Source organism: Ranitomeya imitator, chromosome 3, assembly GCF_032444005.1.
Source record: "Ranitomeya imitator isolate aRanImi1 chromosome 3, aRanImi1.pri, whole genome shotgun sequence".
In the NCBI taxonomy this organism is placed as follows: Eukaryota; Metazoa; Chordata; class Amphibia; order Anura; family Dendrobatidae; genus Ranitomeya; species Ranitomeya imitator.
This window is the reverse complement of record NC_091284.1, coordinates 133,741,344-133,763,355: the sequence shown is the minus strand read 5'-3', so window position 1 is coordinate 133,763,355 and position 22,012 is coordinate 133,741,344. Positions and strand designations below refer to the sequence as shown.

Below are 22,012 nucleotides of genomic sequence, written 5' to 3'. Positions count from 1 at the left end.
TCATGTGATCAGGAGGCAGAGTATTGTGAATTCTGTTTTCGAACTCTCTCCTGTGGTCATGAATGGTACTTCGGCGAGTTCTGTCCATGGACTCCCTCTGGTGGCTGTGAGTGGAGCTGCTGCTTCTGAGGTTCCTTCCACAGGTGACGTAGTTTATTCTTTGGCTGGCTGTTCTATTTAACTCCACTCAGATCGTTACTCCATGCCAACTGTCAATGTTTTTGTACTGGTTCAGTTCGCTCTTGGATCTTTCTGGTGACCTGTCTACTCCAGCAGAAGCTAAGTCCCTGCTAGTTATTTATTTGTTCATTGTTTCCTTGTCCAGTTGGCTATCATGATTTTGCCTTGCTAGCTGGAAGCTCTGGGATGCAGAGTGGCACCTCCGCACCGTGAGTCAGAGCGGAGGTCTTTTTGCACACTCTGCGTGGTCTTTTGTAGTTTTTTGTGCTGACCGCAAAGATACCTTTCCTATCCTCTGTCTGTTTAGTAAGTCGGGCCTCCCTTTGCTGAAACCTGTTTCATTTCTGTGTTTGTGACTTTCATCTTTACTCACAGTCAATATATGTGGGGGGCTGCCTTTTCCTTTGGGGAATTTCTCTGAGGCAAGGTAGGCTTTATTTTCTATCTTTAGGGCTAGTTAGCTCTTAGGCTGTGAAGAGGCGTCTAGGTCGTGTTAGGTACGCTCCACGGCTATTTCTAGTTGTGTGTTAGGATTAGGGGTTGCGGTCAGCAGAGCTCCCACTTCCCAGAGCTTGTCCTGTGTGAGTTTAACCATCAAGTCGTTCCGGGTGCTCCTAACCACCTGGTCCATAACAGTACAGCTGGCTAAAAGTATTAATGCATCTCAATAGAGGGATAAGAGAAGTTCTGAGACCATTTTTTTTTCTCTGCAGTGTTTTTTGTCTTTCTTTTCCCCTTAACCTCTGGGTGGTTCAGGACACAGGTGTAGATATGGACATTCAAGGTCTGTCCTCTTGTGTGGATCATCTCACTGCAAGGGTACAAAACATTCAAGATTTTGTGGTTCAGAATCCGATGTTAGAGCCTAGAATTCCAATTCCTGATTTGTTTTCTGGGGATAGATCTAAATTTCTGAATTAAAAAAATTCATTGTAAACTGTTTCTAGCTTTGAAACCCCGCTCCTCTGGTGACCCCGTTCAACAAGTAAAAATCATTATTTCTTTGTTGCGTGGTGACCCTCAAGACTGGGCATTTTCCCTTGCGCCAGGAGATCCTGCATTGCGTGATGTAGATGCGTTTTTTCTGGCGCTTGGATTGCTTTATGATGAACCAAATTCAGTGGATCAGGCAGAGAAAAACTTGCTGGCTTTGTGTCAGGGTCAGGATGAAGCGGAGGTGTACTGTCAGAAGTTTAGAAAGTGGTCTGTGCTTACTCAGTGGAATGAGTGTGCCCTGGCGGCAATTTTCAGAAAGGGTCTTTCTGAAGCCCTTAAGGATGTCATGGTGGGATTTCCCACGCCTGCTGGTCTGAATGAGTCTATGTCCTTGGCCATTCAGATCGATCGGCGCTTGCGTGAGCGCAAAGCTGTGCACCATTTGGCGGTATTCTCTGAGCATAGGCCTGAGCCTATGCAATGTGATAGGACTTTGACCAGAGCTGAACGGCAAGAACACAGACGTCGGAATGGGCTGTGTTTTTACTGTGGTGATTCCACTCATGCTATCTCAGATTGTCCTAAGCGCACTTAGCGGTTCGCTAGGTCTGCCACCATTGGTACGGTACAGTCTAAATTTCTTTTGTCCGTTACTCTGATTTGCTCTCTATCGTCCTATTCTGTTATGGCATTTGTGGATTCAGGCGCTGCCCTGAATTTGATGGACTTGGAGTTTGCTAGGCGCTGTGGTTTTTTCTTGGAGCCCTTGCAGTATCCTATTCCATTGAGAGGAATTGATGCTACGCCTTTGGCCAAGAATAAGCCTCAGTACTGGACTCAATTGACCATGTGCATGGCTCCTGCACATCAGGAGGATATTCGCTTTTTGGTGTTGCATAATCTGCATGATGTGGTCGTTTTGGGGTTGCCATGGCTACAGGTCCATAATCCAGTATTGGATTAGAAATCTATGTCTGTGTCCGGCTGGGGTTGTCAGGGGGTACATGGTGATGTTCCATTGCTGTCAATTTCGCCTTCCACTCCTACTGAAGTCCCTGAGTTTTTGTCAGATTACCGGGATGTATTTGAAGAGCCCAAATCCAGTGCCCTACCTCCTCATAGGGATTGCGATTATGCTATTAATTTGATTCCTGGTAGTAAGTTTCCTAAGGGCCGACTGTTTAATTTATCTGTTCCAGAGCACGCTGCTATGCGGAGTTATATAAAGGAATCCTTGGAGAAAGGTCATATTCGCCCGTCGTCATCACCGTTGGGAGCAGGGTTCTTTTTTGTGGCCAAGAAGGATGGCTCTTTGAGACCTTGTATTGATTACCGCCTTCTTAATAAGATCACAGTCAAATTTCAGTACCCTTTGCCGCTGCTGTCTGATTTGTTTGCTCGGATTAAGGGGGCTAGTTGGTTCACCAAGATAGATCTTCGAGGGGCGTATAATCTTGTGCGAATTAAACAGGGCGATGAATGGAAAACAGCATTTAATACGCCCGAGGGCCATTTTGAGTACCTGGTTATGCCATTCGGGCTTTCTAATGCTCCATCTGTGTTTCAGTCCTTTATGCATGACATCTTCCGAGAGTACCTGGATAGAGTCATGATTGTATATTTGGATGATATTTTGGTCTTTTCGGATGATTGGGAGTCTCATGTGAAGCAGGTCAGAATGGTGTTCCAGGTCCTTCGTGCAAATTCCTTGTTTGTGAAGGGGTCGAAATGTCTCTTTGGGGTTCAGAAGGTTTCATTTTTGGGTTTAATTTTTTCCCCTTCTACTATCGAGATGGGCCCTGTTAAAGTTCAGGCCATTTATGATTGGACTCAGCCGACATCTGTGAAGAGCCTGCAGAAGTTCCTGGGCTTTGCTAATTTTTACCGTCGCTTCATCGCTAATTTTTCTAGTGTTGCTAAACCGTTGACTGATTTGACCAAGAAAGGTGCTGATGTGGTCAATTCGTCCTCGGCGGCTGTAGAGGCTTTTCAGGAGTTGAAGCATCGTTTTTCTTCTGCCCCTGTGTTGTGCCAGCCAGATGTTTCGCTCCCGTTTCAGGTTGAGGTTGATGCTTCTGAGATTGGAGCAGGGGCTGTTTTGTCGCAAAGAAGTTCTGATGGCTCGGTGATGAAACCATGTGCCTTCTTTTCTAGAAAATTCTCGCCTGCTGAGCGCAATTATGATGTTGGCAATCGAGAGTTGTTGGCCATGAAGTGGGCATTCGAGGAGTGGCAACATTGGCTTGAAGGAGCCAAGCATCGCGTGGTGGTCTTGACGGATCACAAGAATTTGACTTATCTCGAGTCTGCCATACGGTTGAATCCTAGGCAGGCTCGATGGTCACTGTTTTTCTCCCGTTTTGATTTTGTGGTTTTGTACCTTCCGGGCTCTAAGAATGTGAAGGCTGATGCCCTGTCAAGGAGTTTTGTGCCTGACTCTCCGGGTGTTCCTGAGCCGGCAGGTATTCTCAAAGAGGGGGTAATTTTGTCTGCCATCTCCCCTGATTTGCAGCGTGTGCTGCAGAAGTTTCAGGCTGATAGACCTGACCGTTGTCCAGTGGAGAAACTGTTTGTCCCTGATAGATGGACTAGTAGAGTTATCTCTGAGGTTCATTGTTCGGTTTTGACGGGTCATCCTGGAATCTTTGGTACCAGAGATTTGGTGGCTAGATCCTTTTGGTGGCCTTCTTTGTCACGGGATATGTATTCTTTTGTGCCGTCCTGTGGGACTTGTGCTCGGGCTAAGCCCTGCTGTTCTCGTGCCAGTGGGTTGCTTTTGCCCTTGCCGGTCCCGAAGAGGCCCTGGACGCATATTTCCATGGATTTTATTTCAGATCTCCCTGTCTCTCAAAGGATGTCGGTCATTTGGGTGGTTTGTGATCGCTTCTCTAAGATGGTCCATTTGGTACCCTTGTCTAAATTGCCTTCCTCCTCTGATTTGGTGCCATTGTTTTTCCAGCATGTGGTTCGTTTGCATGGCATTCCGGAGAACATCGTCTCGGACAGAGGTTCCCAGTTTGTTTCGAGGTTTTGGCGGTCCTTTTGTGCTAAGATGGGCATTGATTAGTCTTTTTCTTCGGCTTTCCATCCTCAGACAAATGGCCAAACCGAACGAACTCATCAGACTTTGGAGACATATCTGAGATGCTTTGTTTCTGCTGATCAGGATGATTGGGTGTCCTTCTTGCCTTTGGCTGAGTTCGCCCTTATTAATCGGGCCAGCTCGGCTACTTTGGTTTCGCCTTTTTTCTGTAATTCTGGTTTCCATCCTCGTTTCTCTTCAGGGCAGGTTGAGCCTTCGGACTGTCCTGGTGTGGATACGGTGGTGGACAGGTTGCAGCAGATTTGGACTCATGTGGTGGACAATTTGACATTGTCCCAGGAGAAGGCTCAACGTTTTGCTAACCACCGGCGCTGTGTTGGTCCCCGACTTCGTGTTGGGGATTTGGTTTGGTTGTCATCTCGTCATGTTCCTATGAAGGTTTCCTCTCCTAAGTTTAAGCCTCGTTTCATTGGTCCGTAAAAGATTTCTGAAGTTCTCAATCCTGTGTCATTTCGTTTGGCCCTTCCAGCTTCTTTTGCCATCCATAATGTGTTCCATAGGTCGTTATTGCGGAGATACGTGGCGCCTATGGTTCCCTCCGTTGATCCTCCTGCCCCGGTGTTGGTCGAGGGGGAGTTGGAGTATGTGGTGGAGAAGATTTTGGATTCTCGTGTTTCGAGACGGAAACTCCAGTACCTGGTCAAGTGGAAGGGTTATGGTCAGGAAGATAATTCCTGGGTTTTTGCCTCTGATGTTCATGCTGCTGATTTAGTTCGTGCCTTTCATTTGGCTCGTCCTGATCGGCCTGGGGGCTCTGGTGAGGGTTCGGTGACCCCTCCTCAAAGGGGGGGTACTGTTGTGAATTCTGTTTTCGAACTCCCTTCTGTGGTCATGAATGGTACTTCGGCGAGTTCTGTCCATGGACTCCCTCTGGTGGCTGTGAGTGGAGCTGCTGCTTCTGAGGTTCCTTCCACAGGTGACGTAGTTTATTCTTTGGCTGGCTGTTCTATTTAACTCCACTCAGATCGTTACTCCATGCCAGCTGTCAATGTTCTTGTACTGGTTCAGTTCGCTCTTGGATCTTTCTGGTGACCTGTCTACTCCAGCAGAAGCTAAGTCCCTGCTAGTTATTTATTTGTTCATTGTTTCCTTGTCCAGTTGGCTATCATGATTTTGCCTTGCTAGCTGGAAGCTCTGGGATGCAGAGTGGCACCTCCGCACCGTGAGTCGGTGCGGAGGTCTTTTTGCACACTCTGCGTGGTCTTTTGTAGTTTTTTGTGCTGACCGCAAAGATACCTTTCCTATCCTCTGTCTGTTTAGTAAGTCAGCCTCCCTTTGCTGAAACCTGTTTCATTTCTGTGTTTGTGACTTTCATCTTTACTCACAGTCAATATATGTGGGGGGCTGCCTTTTCCTTTGGGGAATTTCTCTGAGGCAAGGTAGGCTTTATTTTCTATCTTTAGGGCTAGTTAGCTCTTAGGCTGTGAAGAGGCATCTAGGTCGTGTTAGGTACGCTCCACGGCTATTTCTAGTTGTGTGTTAGGATTAGGGGTTGCGGTCAGCAGAGCTCCCACTTCCCAGAGCTTGTCCTGTGTGAGTTTAACCATCAGGTCGCTCTGGGTGCTCCTAACCACCAGGTCCATAACAGCAGAGCTGATAAATGGTGAAGGACCTATGATATTGATGATGTCACCACAGGTCCTTCAGCTCTTCCCTTCTAACAGTTCAGGTGTCGGCTGCTGAGTTGATGTATGCGCCCGGCAGGTCAGGTGGAGGGCAGGTCTGTCTTTTGCAGTGCGGGAGCAATCACCTGCGCGGCAACAGTTTTGAACTTTTTGCTGATGTCGGCGTGCATCTGACCTCCCGGGCCCCTGACTCCCCCGGGCCCGGTCACAGTGGCGACTGCTGCGACCATGGTAGTTACGCCCCTGGCCTTGCCACAATTCTGTATCTGAGCTCCTTGGCCAGTTCCTTTGACCTCATGATTCTCATTTGGTCTGACATGCACTGTGAGCTGTGAGGTCTTATATAGACAGGTGTGCGCCTTTCAAATGAAGGAAAAGAACCATCTCAATGAGGATCACAAGGAAATGGACAGCATGTGACTTAATTATGAGTGTCTGAGCAAAGGGTCTGAATACTTATGACCATGTGATATTTCAGTTTTTCTTTTTTTTTAATTTTCAAAAGTCTCTACATTTCTGTTTTTTTCAGTCGAGATGGGGTGCAGAGTGTACATTAATGTAAAAAATGAACTTTTTTTAATTTACTAAATGGCTGCAATGAAACAAAGAGGGAAAAATTTAAAGGGGTGTGAATACTTTCCGTACCCACTGTACATGTGTGTAGCATGCATTGTGTGTATACGTGTGTTAGGGGTCGAGTTCCCGCTTCTGCACAGGGGGAATCTCTGGCCGTTTCTGCTGCGGTCTCCCATTCTTTTCCTGCCGCAGTGGAACCTGCTCAGTCGGAGACATCAGTCCTTGCGTCTGGCTCAGTCTCACTCTGTGCTTAGGCTTGCTGTTGCTTTTCCTGCTTTTGCCATTAAAACCAGTGCTGGGCAGCAGCGAGCGGATGCTTTTGGGACTAAGTCCTGCTTTTTCCCTTCTGAGCATGCCCAGGGTGAGATCTCCCGTTGGAGATCGAGGGTCACATTCTCAGATGCTGCAGCGGTTCCCATTTGTCCTGCTGGAAGGTCCTGAAGGTGCTAACTTCTGTGGCAGCTTCCCATTGGTCCTTTATTGGAAGGTCCTGAACGTGCTGCAGCTATATAAGCTTTGCATGACCGCACGGCCATGCCCTAGTGTACAATTGTATACGTGTGTTTGTTGTGAGTGCAAGTCGTTCATTAAATACCCCTACCCTATTGTATGACTGTTCGCGTAAGGTGCATGGCTGCTATCTAGCGCCCAACTAACCTTTCAACATGTTACACACGAATCAGCGTCTATTGCTGTGACCACCAGTGCGGTGCCACGCGCCAGTAGTGAGCTTCCTAACCCACGTCCGGGTGCTTAGTGGTGTCTGCCAGCACGGCACAGTTCTCACTTCGGTGCTCTTACTATATTTCAACTGTTACCTAACACACCTAGTTGCGGTGTTGTGCGCAAGTAGTCTGAACGGACTTCAACCCTGAGTCTAGGGATTGAGTTCGCTTGACTCCTTGCTTGCACTCATTAGTGCGGTATTGCAGACCTGTGGCTTTACAGGGTTCGCTTCCACCACCATATAGCGCTGCCATTTACTAGCAGCAGGTTTTCACCTGCACGGTGGACCCCGGACTGCGAACGCACCAATATTATTTCACCTTATACTTGGTGCGTTCCGCCAGTCCTAACAACGTGAGTGTTTCATACAGTGTTTGATTCACATACTGTGAGTTGTAGCATTCACATTTATAAATACTGGCAGTGCAGGCAAGAGTTCTTAGGTGTATATATGTCAGCATTCGCCCAACGAATGATCAAATTTATGCTCATTCATCAAGGATTGGATTTTTTATGGCAGAATCATTGTTCTCAGCAGCACATTGCCCAATGTACTGCAGATGGGCTGTTGAAAACATGATTCTGTACAGATTGATCTACTAGGCTGGTAAACAAACTTGACTATTGACAGACTTGACTATTGTAGATCGTGCTTGTTTAATGGACTGAACTCAGCTCATGTACATGCAACCTAAATGTTTGTGTGTGATGATGCAATATGTGAGCATGTAGGGCTCACCGTTAAATTTTGCCCAGGGCCCCACTTTGTCTAAGACCAGTTTCACATGTCCTGATATTTCCAGGACCCGGAAAAACCGGTACCGGAGATATCCGTGTCAGTGTGTCCGTTTGTGACATCCGTGTGGCATCCGTGTGCTATCCATGTGTCCGTGTGTACCATCTGTGTGGCATCTGTGTGCTGTCCGTGTGTCCGTGTCTGTGTATTGAAACAATTTGTTTCAATTTTAACCCTATGACTTTAAACGCACACGGATGGCACACGGACACCATCCGTGTGCGGTAAGTGTTTACACAGACCCATTTACTTGTATGGGTCCATTTGATCCATGCTGTCTCTCAAAAACGGATATGTCAGCATCTTTAGCACACAGACACACGGTCTGTGAAAACACGAAGACATGTGCATAGACCCATTCATTTGAATGGGTGTACGTGTGTCAGTGTCTCCGGTACGTGAGGAAACTGTCACTCCATGTACCGGAGACACTGATGGCCTAAAACTGGCCTTGATTACTAGGAAAGAACCTATCTCTTCATCTCCAACTTGCTGTGGACTTTATATTCCTGTAGAATGTAAAAAATTATCTGATGTCAGTGCCCAAATTTTTTGCATGTGGCAGGAAGACCGAAATCTGAACCTAATATAGAACCTACAGTATATAGTTTCATATTGAAACATGTAGCATAAGAAGGAATATTGGAGAGTGTAGGTAAATAGTGCCATCTATGAGAAAGGATCGGAAGTAACCTATCATTTCTGGTTAGGATTAGTGATGAGCGAATATACTCGGTACTCTAGATTTCTCGAGCACGCTCGGGGGTCCTCCGAGTATTTGTAAGTACTCGGAGACTCAGTCTTCTGCGCCGCAGCTGAATGATTTACATGTGATAGCCAGCATAAGGACATGTGGGGGTTGCCTGTTTGCTAGGGAATCCCCACATGTACTTATGCTGGCTAACAGATGTAAATCATTCAGCTGCGGCGCAGAAAACTGAATCTCCGAGTACTTACAAATACTCGGAGGACATCCGAGCGTGCTCAGGAAATCTCGAGTACCAAGTATACTCGCTAGTTAGGATTAATCAAACACAATTCTAGAAAAGAAACATACTCGTACAACGAGGCACACATACAAATGTATCACGATTTGAATTGTGCCAGTTATATCATTTTCTTTATTGTAAACCATACTCTATAAACCTTGTACTCTCTACACGTGTTTTATAAATTCTTGGACTTATTTCAGTGACAGGCAATACTAGATGTTTCAGTCTATGAACACAGTCTTTTAGAAACTTTCCTATCACTGAAAAGTTCTTTTAACGCCCAATTCTGAGCTTTAATTATCTGCCTGCAAATGGATAGCTATAAAAATGATTTGTGTTGTAAATTGTAACTCTAACTAGTTTTATTCAGTAAGATGGATTGGCTGGCAAGCTGCTTCTTTGATGTGAGCCACTGAATTAATCTAGAACTGGCATCTTGAATTCTGCAATCGTCTTGGTTGTAATGACCTACCCGTGTGTGGGTATTGATCAGTTTCATTGATTGAGAACTCTTGTAACATAGCAGCTCCCACTGCAGCTTATGGTAACATCAATTTTGGATCCTGGAAGTAAAACTGCTCAGTTCCAGTCTCAGCAACATCTTTTTGTTGGCATTTTTAGCCGAGCATGGTTGTTGAAAAGCATGTATGTGTACCCTGTGGTAGTACAGTGGGATATCACAAGCTCTTGACATGTACAACAATTAAAGTGGAACATCAGAGCACATTGTATCATGAGACTTTTGTCATACAGCATACCACTTTTTCGTTTGACTAAATGTGAATAAACATCAATCAATATTTGCCATCATCATCAATATTTGTCATCATCAATATTTGCCAGTTGTTTATAATATTTAAATGTAATTAATACAGATCTTTCATATAATATTTTAGATTAAAGCAAATTACGACTTTGATGGTCCAACTTTACTTTTAATATATTTTTAGCAATTAACTACAATATATATACAGTACATATTCAGTTGTGTGAAAAAGTGTTTGCCCCTCTCCTAATTTCCTATTCTTTTGCACATTTGAACATTTGTCACATTTAAATGTTTCAGATCACCAAACAAATTAAAATATTATAGGGTGGGCCATGTATATGGATACACTTAAATAAAATGGGAATGATTGGTGATATTAACTTCCTGTTTGTGGCACATTAGTATATGGGAGGGGGAAACTTTTCAAGATGGGAGGTGACCATGGTGGCCATTTTGAAGTCAGCCATTTTGGATGCAACTTTATAAGTGTCCCACACAGGTGTATCCATATACAGTGCCTACAAGTAGTATTCAACCCCCTGCAGATTTAGCAGGTTTACACATTTGGAATTAACTTGGCATTGTGACATTTGGACTGTAGATCAGCCTGGAAGTGTGAAATGCACTGCAGCAAAAAAGAATGTTATTTCTTTGTTTATTTTTTTTTAAATTGTGAAAAGTCTTTTCAGAGGGTCATTTATTATTCCACCCCTCAACCCACCAGAATTGTGTTTGGTTCCCCTAAAGTATTAAGAAGTAGTTCAGGCACAAAGAACAATGAGCTTCACATGTTTGGATTAATTATCTCTTTTTCCAGCCTTTTCTGACTATTTAAGACCCTCCCCAAACTTGTGAACAGCACTCATACATGGTCAACATGGGAAAGACAAAGGAGCATTCCAAGGCCATCAGAGACAAGATCGTGGAGGGTCACAAGGCTGGCAAGGGGTACAAAACCCTTTCCAAGGAGTTGGGCCTACCTGTCTCCATCATCCGGAAGTGGAAGGCTTATGGAACTACTGTTAGCCTTCCACGGCCTGGACAGCCTTTGAAAGTTTCCTCCCGTGCCGAGGCCAGGCTTGTCCGAAGAGTCAAGGCTAACCCAAGGACAACAAGGAAGGAGCTCCGGGAAGATCTCATGGCAGTGGGGACATTGGTTTCAGTCAATACCATAAGTAACGTACTCCACCGCAATGGTCTCCGTTCCAGACGAGCCCGTAAGGTACCTTTACTTTCAAAGCGTCATGTCAAGGCTCGTCTACAGTTTGCTCATGATCACTTGGAGGACTCTGAGACTGACTGTTTCAAGGTTCTCTGGTCTGATGAGACCAAGATTGAGATCTTTGGTGCCAACCACACACGTGACGTTTGGAGACTGGATGGCACTGCATACGACCCCAAGAATACCATCCCTACAGTCAAGCATGGTGGTGGCAGCATCATGCAGTGGGGCTGTTTCTCAGCCAAGGGGCCTGGCCATCTGGTCCGCATCCATGGGAAGATGGATAGCATGGCCTACCTGGAGATTTTGGCCAAGAACCTCCGCTCCTCCATCAAGGATCTTAAGATGGGTCGTCATTTCATCTTCCAACAAGACAACGACCCAAAGCACACAGCCAAGAAAACCAAGGCCTGGTTCAAGAGGCAAAAAATCAAGGTGTTGCAGTGGCCTAGTCAGTCTCCTGACCTTAACGCAATTGAAAACTTGTGGAAGGAGCTCAAGATTAAAGTCCACATGAGACACCCAAAGAACCTAGATAACTTGGAGAAGATCTGCATGGAGGCGTGGGCCAAGATAACTCCAGAGACCTGTGCCGGCCTGATCAGGTCTTATAAAAGACGATTATTAGCTGTAATTGCAAACAAAGGTTATTCCACAAAATATTAAACCTAGGGGTTGAATAATAATTAACCCACACTTTTATATTTAAAATTTATAAAAATTTAACTGAGCAACAAAACTTTTTGGTTTGTAAGATTTATGCATCTGTTAATAAATCCTGCTCTTGTTTGAAGTTTGAAGGCTCTAACTTATTTGCATCTTATTAAACCTGCTAAATCTGCAGGGGGTTGAATACTACTTGTAGGCACTGTAAATGGTCCACCCTGTAGACAACAATTACACAAGTAAACACAAAATGCAGTTTTTAAATAAAGGTCTTTAGAGATCGGCGGACACCTGGGAGATTTTCTCATGGTGCTAGTGGGAATCTCACCGAGGTCACGGCAGTTTAGCTCAGCTGGGAATGGAGCCTCAGTGACAGGAGGTAATCTCGATGACGTCACCGCTAGTCACTGAGTCTGCACTCGCAGCAACTCATTCACCAGTGGTTCTCAGCTTGGACGGTCACATCTTGGCACCGTCCAGGTTGAAAACTGTTTTTCCCACAGTCATGGATTACGGCGTGGGTTGTTTTTTATTTTGGGTTTATTACAGGAGAACGAGGGCTTTGGTAGAATAGGCGTTAGGTGAGTATAGCTGTGTTTGATATTTTTAAATAAAAAAGAAAAACTGTGTTTAGTCTTATTTCTAATAGAAGACTTTATTCTGGCTATGGCTTTATTTACCATACAACTATAGGATTATTAATGGATAAATGTCTTATAGATGCTTCTCCATTACTAAACCATGGGCTTGATGTCACCTAAACCTAATACCTGGTTGGACCACCTTTAGCAGCAACAACTGCAATGAAGCATTTGCAATAACTGGCAAAGTGTCTCTTACAATGCTCAGGAAGTATTTTGGCTCCCTCCTTTTTGCAGACTTGTTGCAATTCAGACACATTGGAGGATTTCCAAGCATGAACCGCCTTTCTAAGATCATGCCACAGCATCTCAATCAGATTAAGGTCAGTACTTTGACTAGGCGAATACAAAGTCTTAATTTTGTTTTTCTTTAGGAAATTCAGAAGTAGACTTTTTGGTGTGTTTTGGATCACTGTCCTGCTGCATAACCCAAGTGCGTGTAAGCTTGAGGTCACAAACAGATTGCCGGACATTCTCCTTCAGGACTTTTTGGTAGACAGTAGAATTCATGGTTCCATTTGCCAAAGCAAGTCTTCCAGGTCCTAAAGCAGCAAAACAGCCCCTGATCATAAACTACAACCATTTTATTTTACTGTTGGTATGATGTTCCTTTTCTGAAATGCTGTGTTACTTCAACGCCAGATGTAATGGGATGTACACCTTCCAAAACATTTAACTTTTGTCTCATCAGTCCACAGAATATTCTCCCAAATGTTTTGGGGATTATCAAGATGTTTTCTGGCAAATCTAAGACAAGCCTTTATGTTCTTATTGCTCAGCAGTGGTTTTCGTTTTGGAACTCTGCAATGCAGGCCATTTTTGCCCAATCTCTTTCTTATGGTGGAGTCATGAACACTGACTTTAACTGAGGCAAGTAAGGCCTGCAGTTCTTTGGATGTTGTCATGGTGCCTTTTATGACCTCTTGGATGAATTGTTGCTGCGCTCTTGGGGTAATTTTGGTTGGCCGGTTTACCTCTGTTCCATGTGTTTGCCTTTTGTGGATAATGACTCTCACTGTGATTTGCTGGAGTCCCAAAAATGGAGAAATGGCTTTATAACTTTTTCCAGACTGATAGATCTCAATTACTTTATTTCTCATTTGTTCCAGAATTTTTTTGGAACATAGCATGATGTTTAGCTTTTGAGGATCTTTTGGTCTACTTCATTTTGTCAAGCAGGTCCTATTTAAATGCTTACTTAACTGAGAACAGGTGTGGCAGTAATCAGGCCTGCGCGTAGCTAGGATATTTCAACTCAGCTTCCAAAGATGTGATAAGGGACAGTTAATTTATGTTTTAAGGAAGTGTGCAATCACTTTCACAAGGCCTTGTAGGTTTGGGTTTTTGGATTTCTTTTTCACTTTATAATAAAGACCTTAATTTAAAAACTGTACTTGTGTTTACTTGTGTTATCTTTGTTTAATATTTACATATGTTTGGTGATCTGCAACATTTATGTGTGGCAAACATGCAATAATAGGAAATCAGGAGGGGGCAACCAGGCAACCCCCCACATGTAGTTTTGCTGGCTAACAGATGTAAATCATTCAGCTGCGGCAAGAAAAACTAAATCTTCGAGCACTAAAAAATACTCGGAGGACCCCCGAGCATGCTTGAGAAATCTCGAGTAACGAGTATATTCGCTCATCACTAATGCTTAGCACTTGTTGGCCCTTTTGCCTTTACTCTGCGGTCCAGCTCACCCCAAACCATCTTGATTGGGTTCAGGTCTGGTGACTGTGGAGGCCAGGTCATCTGGTGTAGCACCCCATCACTCTCCTTCTTGGTCAAATAACCCTTACACAGCCTGGAGGTGTGTTTGGGGTCATTGTCCTGTTGAAAAATAAATGATGGTCCAACTAAATGCAAACCGGATGGAATAGCATGCCGCTGCAAGATGCTGTGGTAGCCATGCTGGTTCAGTATGCCTTCAATTTTGAATAAATCCTCAACAGTGTCACCAGCAAAGCACCCCCACACCATCACACCTCCTCCTCCATGTTTCACGGTGGGAACCAGGCATGTAGAGTCCATCCGTTCACCTTTTCTGCGTCGCACAAAGACACGGTGGTTGGAACCAAAGATCTCAAATTTGGACTCATCAGACCAAAGCACAGATTTACACTGGTCTAATGTCCATTTCTTGTGTTCTTTAGCCCAAACAAGTCTCTTCTGCTTGTTGCCTGTCCTTAGCAGTGGCTTCCTAGCAGCTGTTTTACCATGAAGGCCTGCTGCACAAGGTCTCCTTTTAACAGTTGTTGTAGAGATGTGTCTGCTGCTAGAACTTGGTGTGGCATTGACCTGGTCTCTAATCTGAGCTGCTGTTAACCTGTGATTTCTGAGGCTGGTGACTCGGATAAACTTATCCTCAGAAGCAGAGGTGACTCTTGGTCTTCCTTTCCTGGGGCGGTCCTCATGTGAGCCAGTTTCTTTGTAGCGTTTGATAGTTTTTGCCACTGCACTTGGGGACACTTTTAAAGTTTGCCCAATTTTTCGGACTGACTGACCTTCATTTCTTAAAATAATGATGGCCACTCGTTTCTCTTTACTTAGCTGCTTTTTTCTTGCCATAATACAAATTCTAACAGTCTATTCAGTAGGACTATCAGCTGTGTATCCACCAGAATTCTGCACAACACAACTGATGTTCCTAACCCCATTTATAAGGCAAGAAGTCCCACTTATTAAACCTGACAGGGCACACCTGTGAAGTGAAAACCATTCACGGTGACTACCTCTTGAAGCTCATCAAGAGAATGCCAAGAGTGTGCAAAGCAGTCATGAAAGCAAAAGGGGGGTACTTTGAAGAACCTGGAATATAAAACATAATTTCAGTTGTTTCACACTTTTTTGTTAGGTATACAATTCCACATGTGTTAATTCATAGTTTTGATGCCTTCAGTGTGAATGTACAATTTTCATAGACATGAAAATACAGAAAAATCTTTAAATGAGAAGAGGGTCCAAACTTTTGGTCTGTACTGTATATATATATTGTAAGGGAAATATCAAACAATAGAACCACAGCGGAAGCTTAGATGCCAATAAAAAACTAAATTTTATTTATAGTACAATTAAAAATTCTATTAGAGTCCAATTACAGTCAATGGAGATACATGAGACAGAATTATACTGTCTGCTAAGGAAAATACATATAATACCTGATATAAATCATATGATCCCAAATAAATACATATAAAACCGACATGAATCAATAAGGCATGAGTGTTACACAGTACATCTATATATAAAGGCCATAAGTGTGCCATAAAAGGAGAAATGCCTAAGGGATATGAGCTGGATTAATATGCCTACGAGAGCAATGGCTGCTGACAAATGTCACGGATACCAAGGGTTAAATCAAATGTATGTTGGCAGACAAAGCTAGCCTAACACATAAGGTATATGAACCTAAAAAATCCCTGAATGATACGACTGTATCTATTCACATAGTAGCCAAAAAGTGCATGCTGTGCAAAAGTGCAAATATATATCCACAGGGGTCAATAAGGCATGAGTGTTACACAGTACATCTATATTACAAGGACCATAAGTGTGCCATAGAAAAAAAAGAAATGCCTAAGGGGATATAGGCTGAATAAATATGCCTAAGAGAGCAATGGCTACTGAAGAGTGTCACAGATACCAAGGGTTAAATAAAGTGTATGTTGGCAGACAAAGCTAGCCTAACACATAAGGTATATAAACCTAAAGGATCCCTGAATGATACAGCTATATCTATTCACATAGTAGCCAAAAAATGCATGCTGTGCTAAAGTGCAAAGGCATAAATGGAGGTAGGAATGTATTTACCTATAGCAGCAGACCAGTAGATGGATCCCGACGCGTGTTTTGCGGTTAAGCTTCGTCCAGGGGGATAGTCTCCCCAGCTTCCGCTGTGGTTCTATTGTTTGATATTTGTTGAAATTTGGAAGTGCCTTATTTTTAGGCTATTGTTTTGGATAATATATTGTAAGGGGTTGACTTACTCAGCTGCTTCACACGGTAGACACAGGAATGGTTATGGTAGAAGTTCACATGCTGGTTTATTATGGACAGCATAAAACCTTAGCAGGGTTCAGCAAAATAAACAGAGCCTTTCGGGCAGAACGGTAAAACAAAAGCAAAGTTAAAGTCCATAGGACTCCTTTCCCTGCAGGGTTCACCCACAGGTAACACACAGAATGTCCTCAGCTTCAGCCACGTGAGAGATTCTCTTCTCCCAAGGCATAACACAGTCTGATCCTCCTGCCCAGGTATTTAACAACCCATGTGATGATAGCTTGACCTTGACATCACACAGGTCCTGTCAGGGCTCTGCAGGTGGAGATATGGTGGACCTCTTCCCACCCACTCTATGAAGATTGAAGGTCCACTTAAACCAGCCCATAACATAGCTTTCAATTAACCCTCTCAGCATGGAGCATGCTGAAGGCAAAAATATTCTGATTCTACATTACTGACCACAGTATGCGCAGTGACATGTATCTGCCTTCATACACTGTTCCAGTCACTCTGTCACAATATATATATATATATATATATATATATATATATATATATATATATAATCATTTATTTTAAAATATTAAAGCAGTCTATTAAGGTCCATTAATAATTAAAGCAGTCTTTTAATACCCATTAATACTTGAGATAGCATTACTGTACCCTGTATTATGTGTATATCACGCACCATTCCTGGGGTGAATGAGGGCTGGTGTTATTAATCTGTGAGGGTGCCAATATATATGGCCCCTTCTCAGCCTATTAAGATTAGCCCGCAGATGTCTGTTTAGTAGTGTTGAGCATTCCGATACCGCAAGTATCGGGTATCGGCCGATACTTGCGGTATCGGAATTCCGATACCGAGATCCGATATTTTTGTGATATCGGGTATCGGTATCGGAAGTGTAAAATAAAGAATTAAAATAAAAAATATTGTTATATTCACCTCTCCGGCGGCCCCTGGACATCAGCGGGAGGATCCGGCGTCCGGCACGGCTTCTTTCTTCAAAATGCGCGCCTTCAGGACCTGTGGAATGACGTCCCGGCTTCTGATTGGTCGCGTGCCGCCCATGTGACCGCCACGCGACCAATCAGAAGCCGCGACGTCATTCCTCAGCTAAAGTCCTAGAATGAGCGCCTTCTAGGACCTGAGGAATGACGTCGCGGCTTCTGATTGGTCGCGTGGCGGTCACATGGGCGGCACGCGACCAATCAGAAGCCGGGACGTCATTCCACAGGTCCTGAAGGCGCGCATTTTGAAGAAAGAAGCCGTGCCGGACGCCGGATCCTCCCGCTGATGTCCAGGGGCCGCCGGAGAGGTGAATATAACAATATTTTTTATTTTAATTCTTTATTTTACACTTTAATATGGATCCCAGGGCCTGAAGGAGAGTTTCCTCTCCTTCAGACCCTGGGATCCATGAGGATACATTCCGATACTTGATGTCCCATTGACTTGTATTGGTATCGGATATCGGTATCGGCGATATCCGATATTTTTCGGGTATCGGCCGATACTATCCGATACCGATACTTTCAAGTATCGGACGGTATCGCTCAACACTACTGTTTAGCCTTTGCTGGTTATTAAAAATAATAACCAGTAAAGGCTAAACAGACAGCTGTGAGCTAATGTTAATAGGCTGGGAACCTTTATGGATATTGGCCCCTTACCAGAATAATAACACCAGCCCCAAGCTCTCAATTTCCCTCACCTGGTTATTAAAAATAGGGGGGACCCCAAGTTGTTTTTTTCATTCATTTATTTTTTTTTATTAACGAGTATAGTAAAATACCCAAGGTAACCTTAGTTCACAACCTCCATGTGTTCCAGCAGCTGGAAATTCCAGTAAACTTAAAGTGTCCCTCAAAGGCTCCCAAGGGGATATTTCATGTAGACATGGACATATACTGTAAGAATTTCTGCAGAGCAGAATAATGCTTTAAAAAAAATAAAAAAATAATTTGCCTCTCCGTTGCGGATATATTAACAATCAAAGTATTTGGCACATACTGAGCTAATTTTCATTTTCTCTGAATGATACTGACCAATCATAAGTAGGCAGCAATACAGGTGAAAGAAGAACATGCCCCCACAATAGCTGAGAGACGGTATCTCGGCTGATCTTCTGAGTCTTTGAGAATTTGGATAATGTTTATAGACCATATATGCTAGTGACGGATTAGGACGAATACAGTTTAGTATCTCATAAAAAATTGGGACTGTTTGCTCTTCAAAATTATTTACGTGGATTAAATATAACAAATCTCATCAATATCTTGCTGTAATTTTCATCACATAATAGGCAATGCAGATTTTCAGGTTTGCAACATGGCAATTCTTTATTGAAGAATTCATTTTTGACCTCATACATGCGTGCAACTTTGCAATCAAATGTGCAGCGGGTTGCTGCAAACAAATGTGCCGTGATTGTACGGGCCATTTAATGCAGATCAGATGTAATCAGTGTATGATTTTTCTCCACTACTGAATGAAGTAAAATCATGTTACATTTTGCATTGTTACATTTTATTTTCATTTTGTTTATTTTTCAGCTGCTTCTATACGAAACAAAATGAATCTTTCGGTTGATCCTTGTGACAACTTTTTCCAGTTTGCTTGTGGTGGCTGGATTGAAAGTAATCCAATTCCCGATGACCAGTCCAACTATGGTATCTATCCATGGTTGAGGTATAACGTGGACCTTAAAATAAAAGGTATGTTTTTTATCACTGAGTTAAAAGCACATAAGAGGGATAAATGCACGTAAAATGTCAAATATGTATGCCATCATAACCAGAACCACCAGACAAAGCATGAATATTAATCATTAATGATGTCCAATTACTAACAATGCATTGTAAAGCATAGCACTTCTATAGAACATGAGAACACCAAATACTGAATTGGAGTATGATCGCAGACAACTGAAGAGAACTATGATGTAATCTTTTATAAATATAATTTATTAATGAATTTAAAAAATATACAGGTAGCAAAACAGGGAATACCTCAAACTGAGGACCCTAAGAGACATGAACTGGATACAAGAACATAAGACCTGAGACATAACTGTGAAGGCAAAGGGTATGATACAATGGCATTGCCAATAGATAAGAAAAACTTCCTATCCACAGTATGTACATTTGTCCTGATAAGTTTACATACCCCTGACAGAATTTTTGCTTTCTTGGTCTGTTTTAGGAAAATATGAATGATAACACCAAAACTTTTTCTCCACTCATGGTTAGTGGTTGATTGAAGCCATTAATTGTCAAACTACTGTGTTTTCTCTTTTTAAATCATAATGACAACTTAAAACCTCCAAATGACCCTGATCAAAAGTTCACATACCCCATTTCTTAATACCGTGTATTGCCCCCTCTAACATCAATGACCGCTTGAAGTCTTTTGTGGTAGTTGTGGATTAGACTCTTTATCAGGGCCGGACTGGCCATCGGGCATTTCTGGCAAATGCCAGAAGGGTCGGTGGCAGTCGTGGGCCGCTCGCCAGTGCCGACTCTCCCCCCCGCCATTGACTCACTCACCCCACCAGCGCCGCCTCATTCAACTATACCAGCGTCTATGACGCCGGTACAGTTGAATGCAATGATGGAGGAGAGCGTCTGCTGATGCTCCCTCTCCCATCATTCCCCGCTCTGCCTCTGACACTGTGGGTGCTCGATGACATCATATCATCACGCACCTGCTGTGTGTCGGGCGGGCAGACTGCAGCTGCTGAGACCGGAGCCGGGAGCAGCGCGGGCACGAGGAGAGGTGAGGAGACTGTTGTTTTTTTAAATATATCAATGAGTGATAACTGGATTGTGGGGCTATTGGGGGGGCTGTATTACATTCTATAGGGGGATTTATTACATTCTTTGGGGGCTGTACTGCATTACATTCTATGGGGGCTGGCTGCATTACATTCTATGGGGCTGTGCTGCATTACATACTATGGGGGCTGTGCTGCATTACATTCTATGGGGGGCTGGCTGCATTACATTCTATGGAGTCTGTGCTGTATTACATTTATGGGGGCTGTGCTGCATTACATTCTATGGGGGCTGGCTGCATTACATTCTATGGGGGGCTGGCTGCATTACATTCTATGGGGGCTGGCTGGATTACATTCTATGGGGGCTGGCTGCATTACATTCTATGGGGAATGGCTGCATTACATTCTATACGGGGTCCGGAGGCGCAGCCTGTCACTCGGCAGTGGATTCTTTGTGGGACACACTTAGAGGTAATATGTTGAGGAACTGATTTTGTGAAATCTATATATGTGAGGGTTGTCAAAGAGATGATACAATAGTATTTGATTAGGGGTATTTTGTTGTGGGTGAATTGCGCTCTTAGCACTTGCTTTGAAACTGCAGATATGACTCCCGTTCTTTTTCCCTTCTGTCCACCGACAGTATGGATAAGTTGTTAGTTGCAAATATTATACTATTAGTGTTCAATGAAAAGTATTGCAACGTGTCATTGACTATACATACATATATACCTCTATAATTAGAAGATCTCAAATTGTGTGGTAGAAAAAAATATAAAAATCTTTTCACCCAGTATTTTTGCGGAGCTCCACGTTTTGCTTGGCCTCATTTTTGTTTGGTCTGAGGCATCATGTTTTTACTGCTTTGTTATTTATTGATGTTTGAATAAATAAATTGAATTGTTTTTTAAAAATTGTGTTTAGGAACACTTCTTGATACTATTGTTGAGAATCACATGAGGATCGTTATGTTTAAATCTTGTTATGGAGTGTGGCCTACTCCCGTGTAGGGTTTATGGGCTTGGGTAATATGCTTATCATATTTGCTCTCGAAACGCGTAGAAGCAGGTGGATATCCACAACAAGTTCCTTACAACATTCGTAGGAACCAAAGGAACCAAAGGAAGTCCAAATAGCAGGATGAGGTAGGGGGTATGGGGTTAGTTCCCTAAACCCCTGTCGTGCCCCTGTAGTACTCCTGTCCTAACAAGAACAGGCCCCAAGTGAGCCCTGCTATGGACACCCACCAACATAAAAATAAGGTCAAAAGCCTCCCTATGCGTTTCCTCCCCAGTACTTGGGATTCATCGGGGGAGTTCAAAACAGCCAGTAGGCCACAAGGTATTAAATCTTAGATAAAGTGTCCATCAACATTAGATAGCCCAGCAGTGGCTGGATATCCATAAAAAATGTAACTATGTGTGACTGTGTGTCACTGTCTATCGTGAGTCCTAAATGCTCCGCAGCTTGAATCCCCTTAAGTCAATTCCCGGGGATATGCTCCTCCCCGGCGTGTGACGTACTAAACAATTACAAGTCCCCATTGGCAGTAATCACTTCCAATCCTAGCCTAGGGGGCTGCATCATCCTCCAATCACCTGGGGTGGTCCGCCATGGTGCAGGCATAGTCACCAGTCCCACGCTAAATGCAGCGTATGTAGTCACACTTCTCTCCAGTCGTGGAACGCAGACTGGCAGGAAGTAACCTTCCCATATTGACGCGTCACTACCGGTTCCTAGAGACATAGTGCAGAACCATTATACTTACTTACCTTACCTTACATACCTTACTATACTTACTTACCAAGGTTGGAATGCAGACCAGTCGGAAGTGTGCGTGCCATCTTACCGACGTCAGATCTGGCCTCGGATTGCATTGGCCGGACCTCATACATCACCAGGGACAATGTCCCATTCATGCACCTGTAAGGAACTTGTTGTGGATATCCGTCCGATTCTACTTGATGACATGAAGCCAATTTTTTATCGTTGAGCA

General features: G+C 43.7%; 1 protein-coding gene across 1 annotated transcript in view; it reads left to right on the top strand.

Annotated features, from left to right (window-relative positions):
* The window catches only part of PHEX (phosphate regulating endopeptidase X-linked), a 467,693-nt gene that overhangs the window by 106,275 nt on the left and 339,406 nt on the right, over nucleotides 1-22,012 (top strand). The window contains exon 3 of the mRNA XM_069761473.1: nucleotides 18,794-18,955. Coding sequence (XP_069617574.1) covers nucleotides 18,794-18,955 — 162 coding nt within the window. The remainder of the gene's footprint in view (nucleotides 1-18,793; nucleotides 18,956-22,012) is intronic.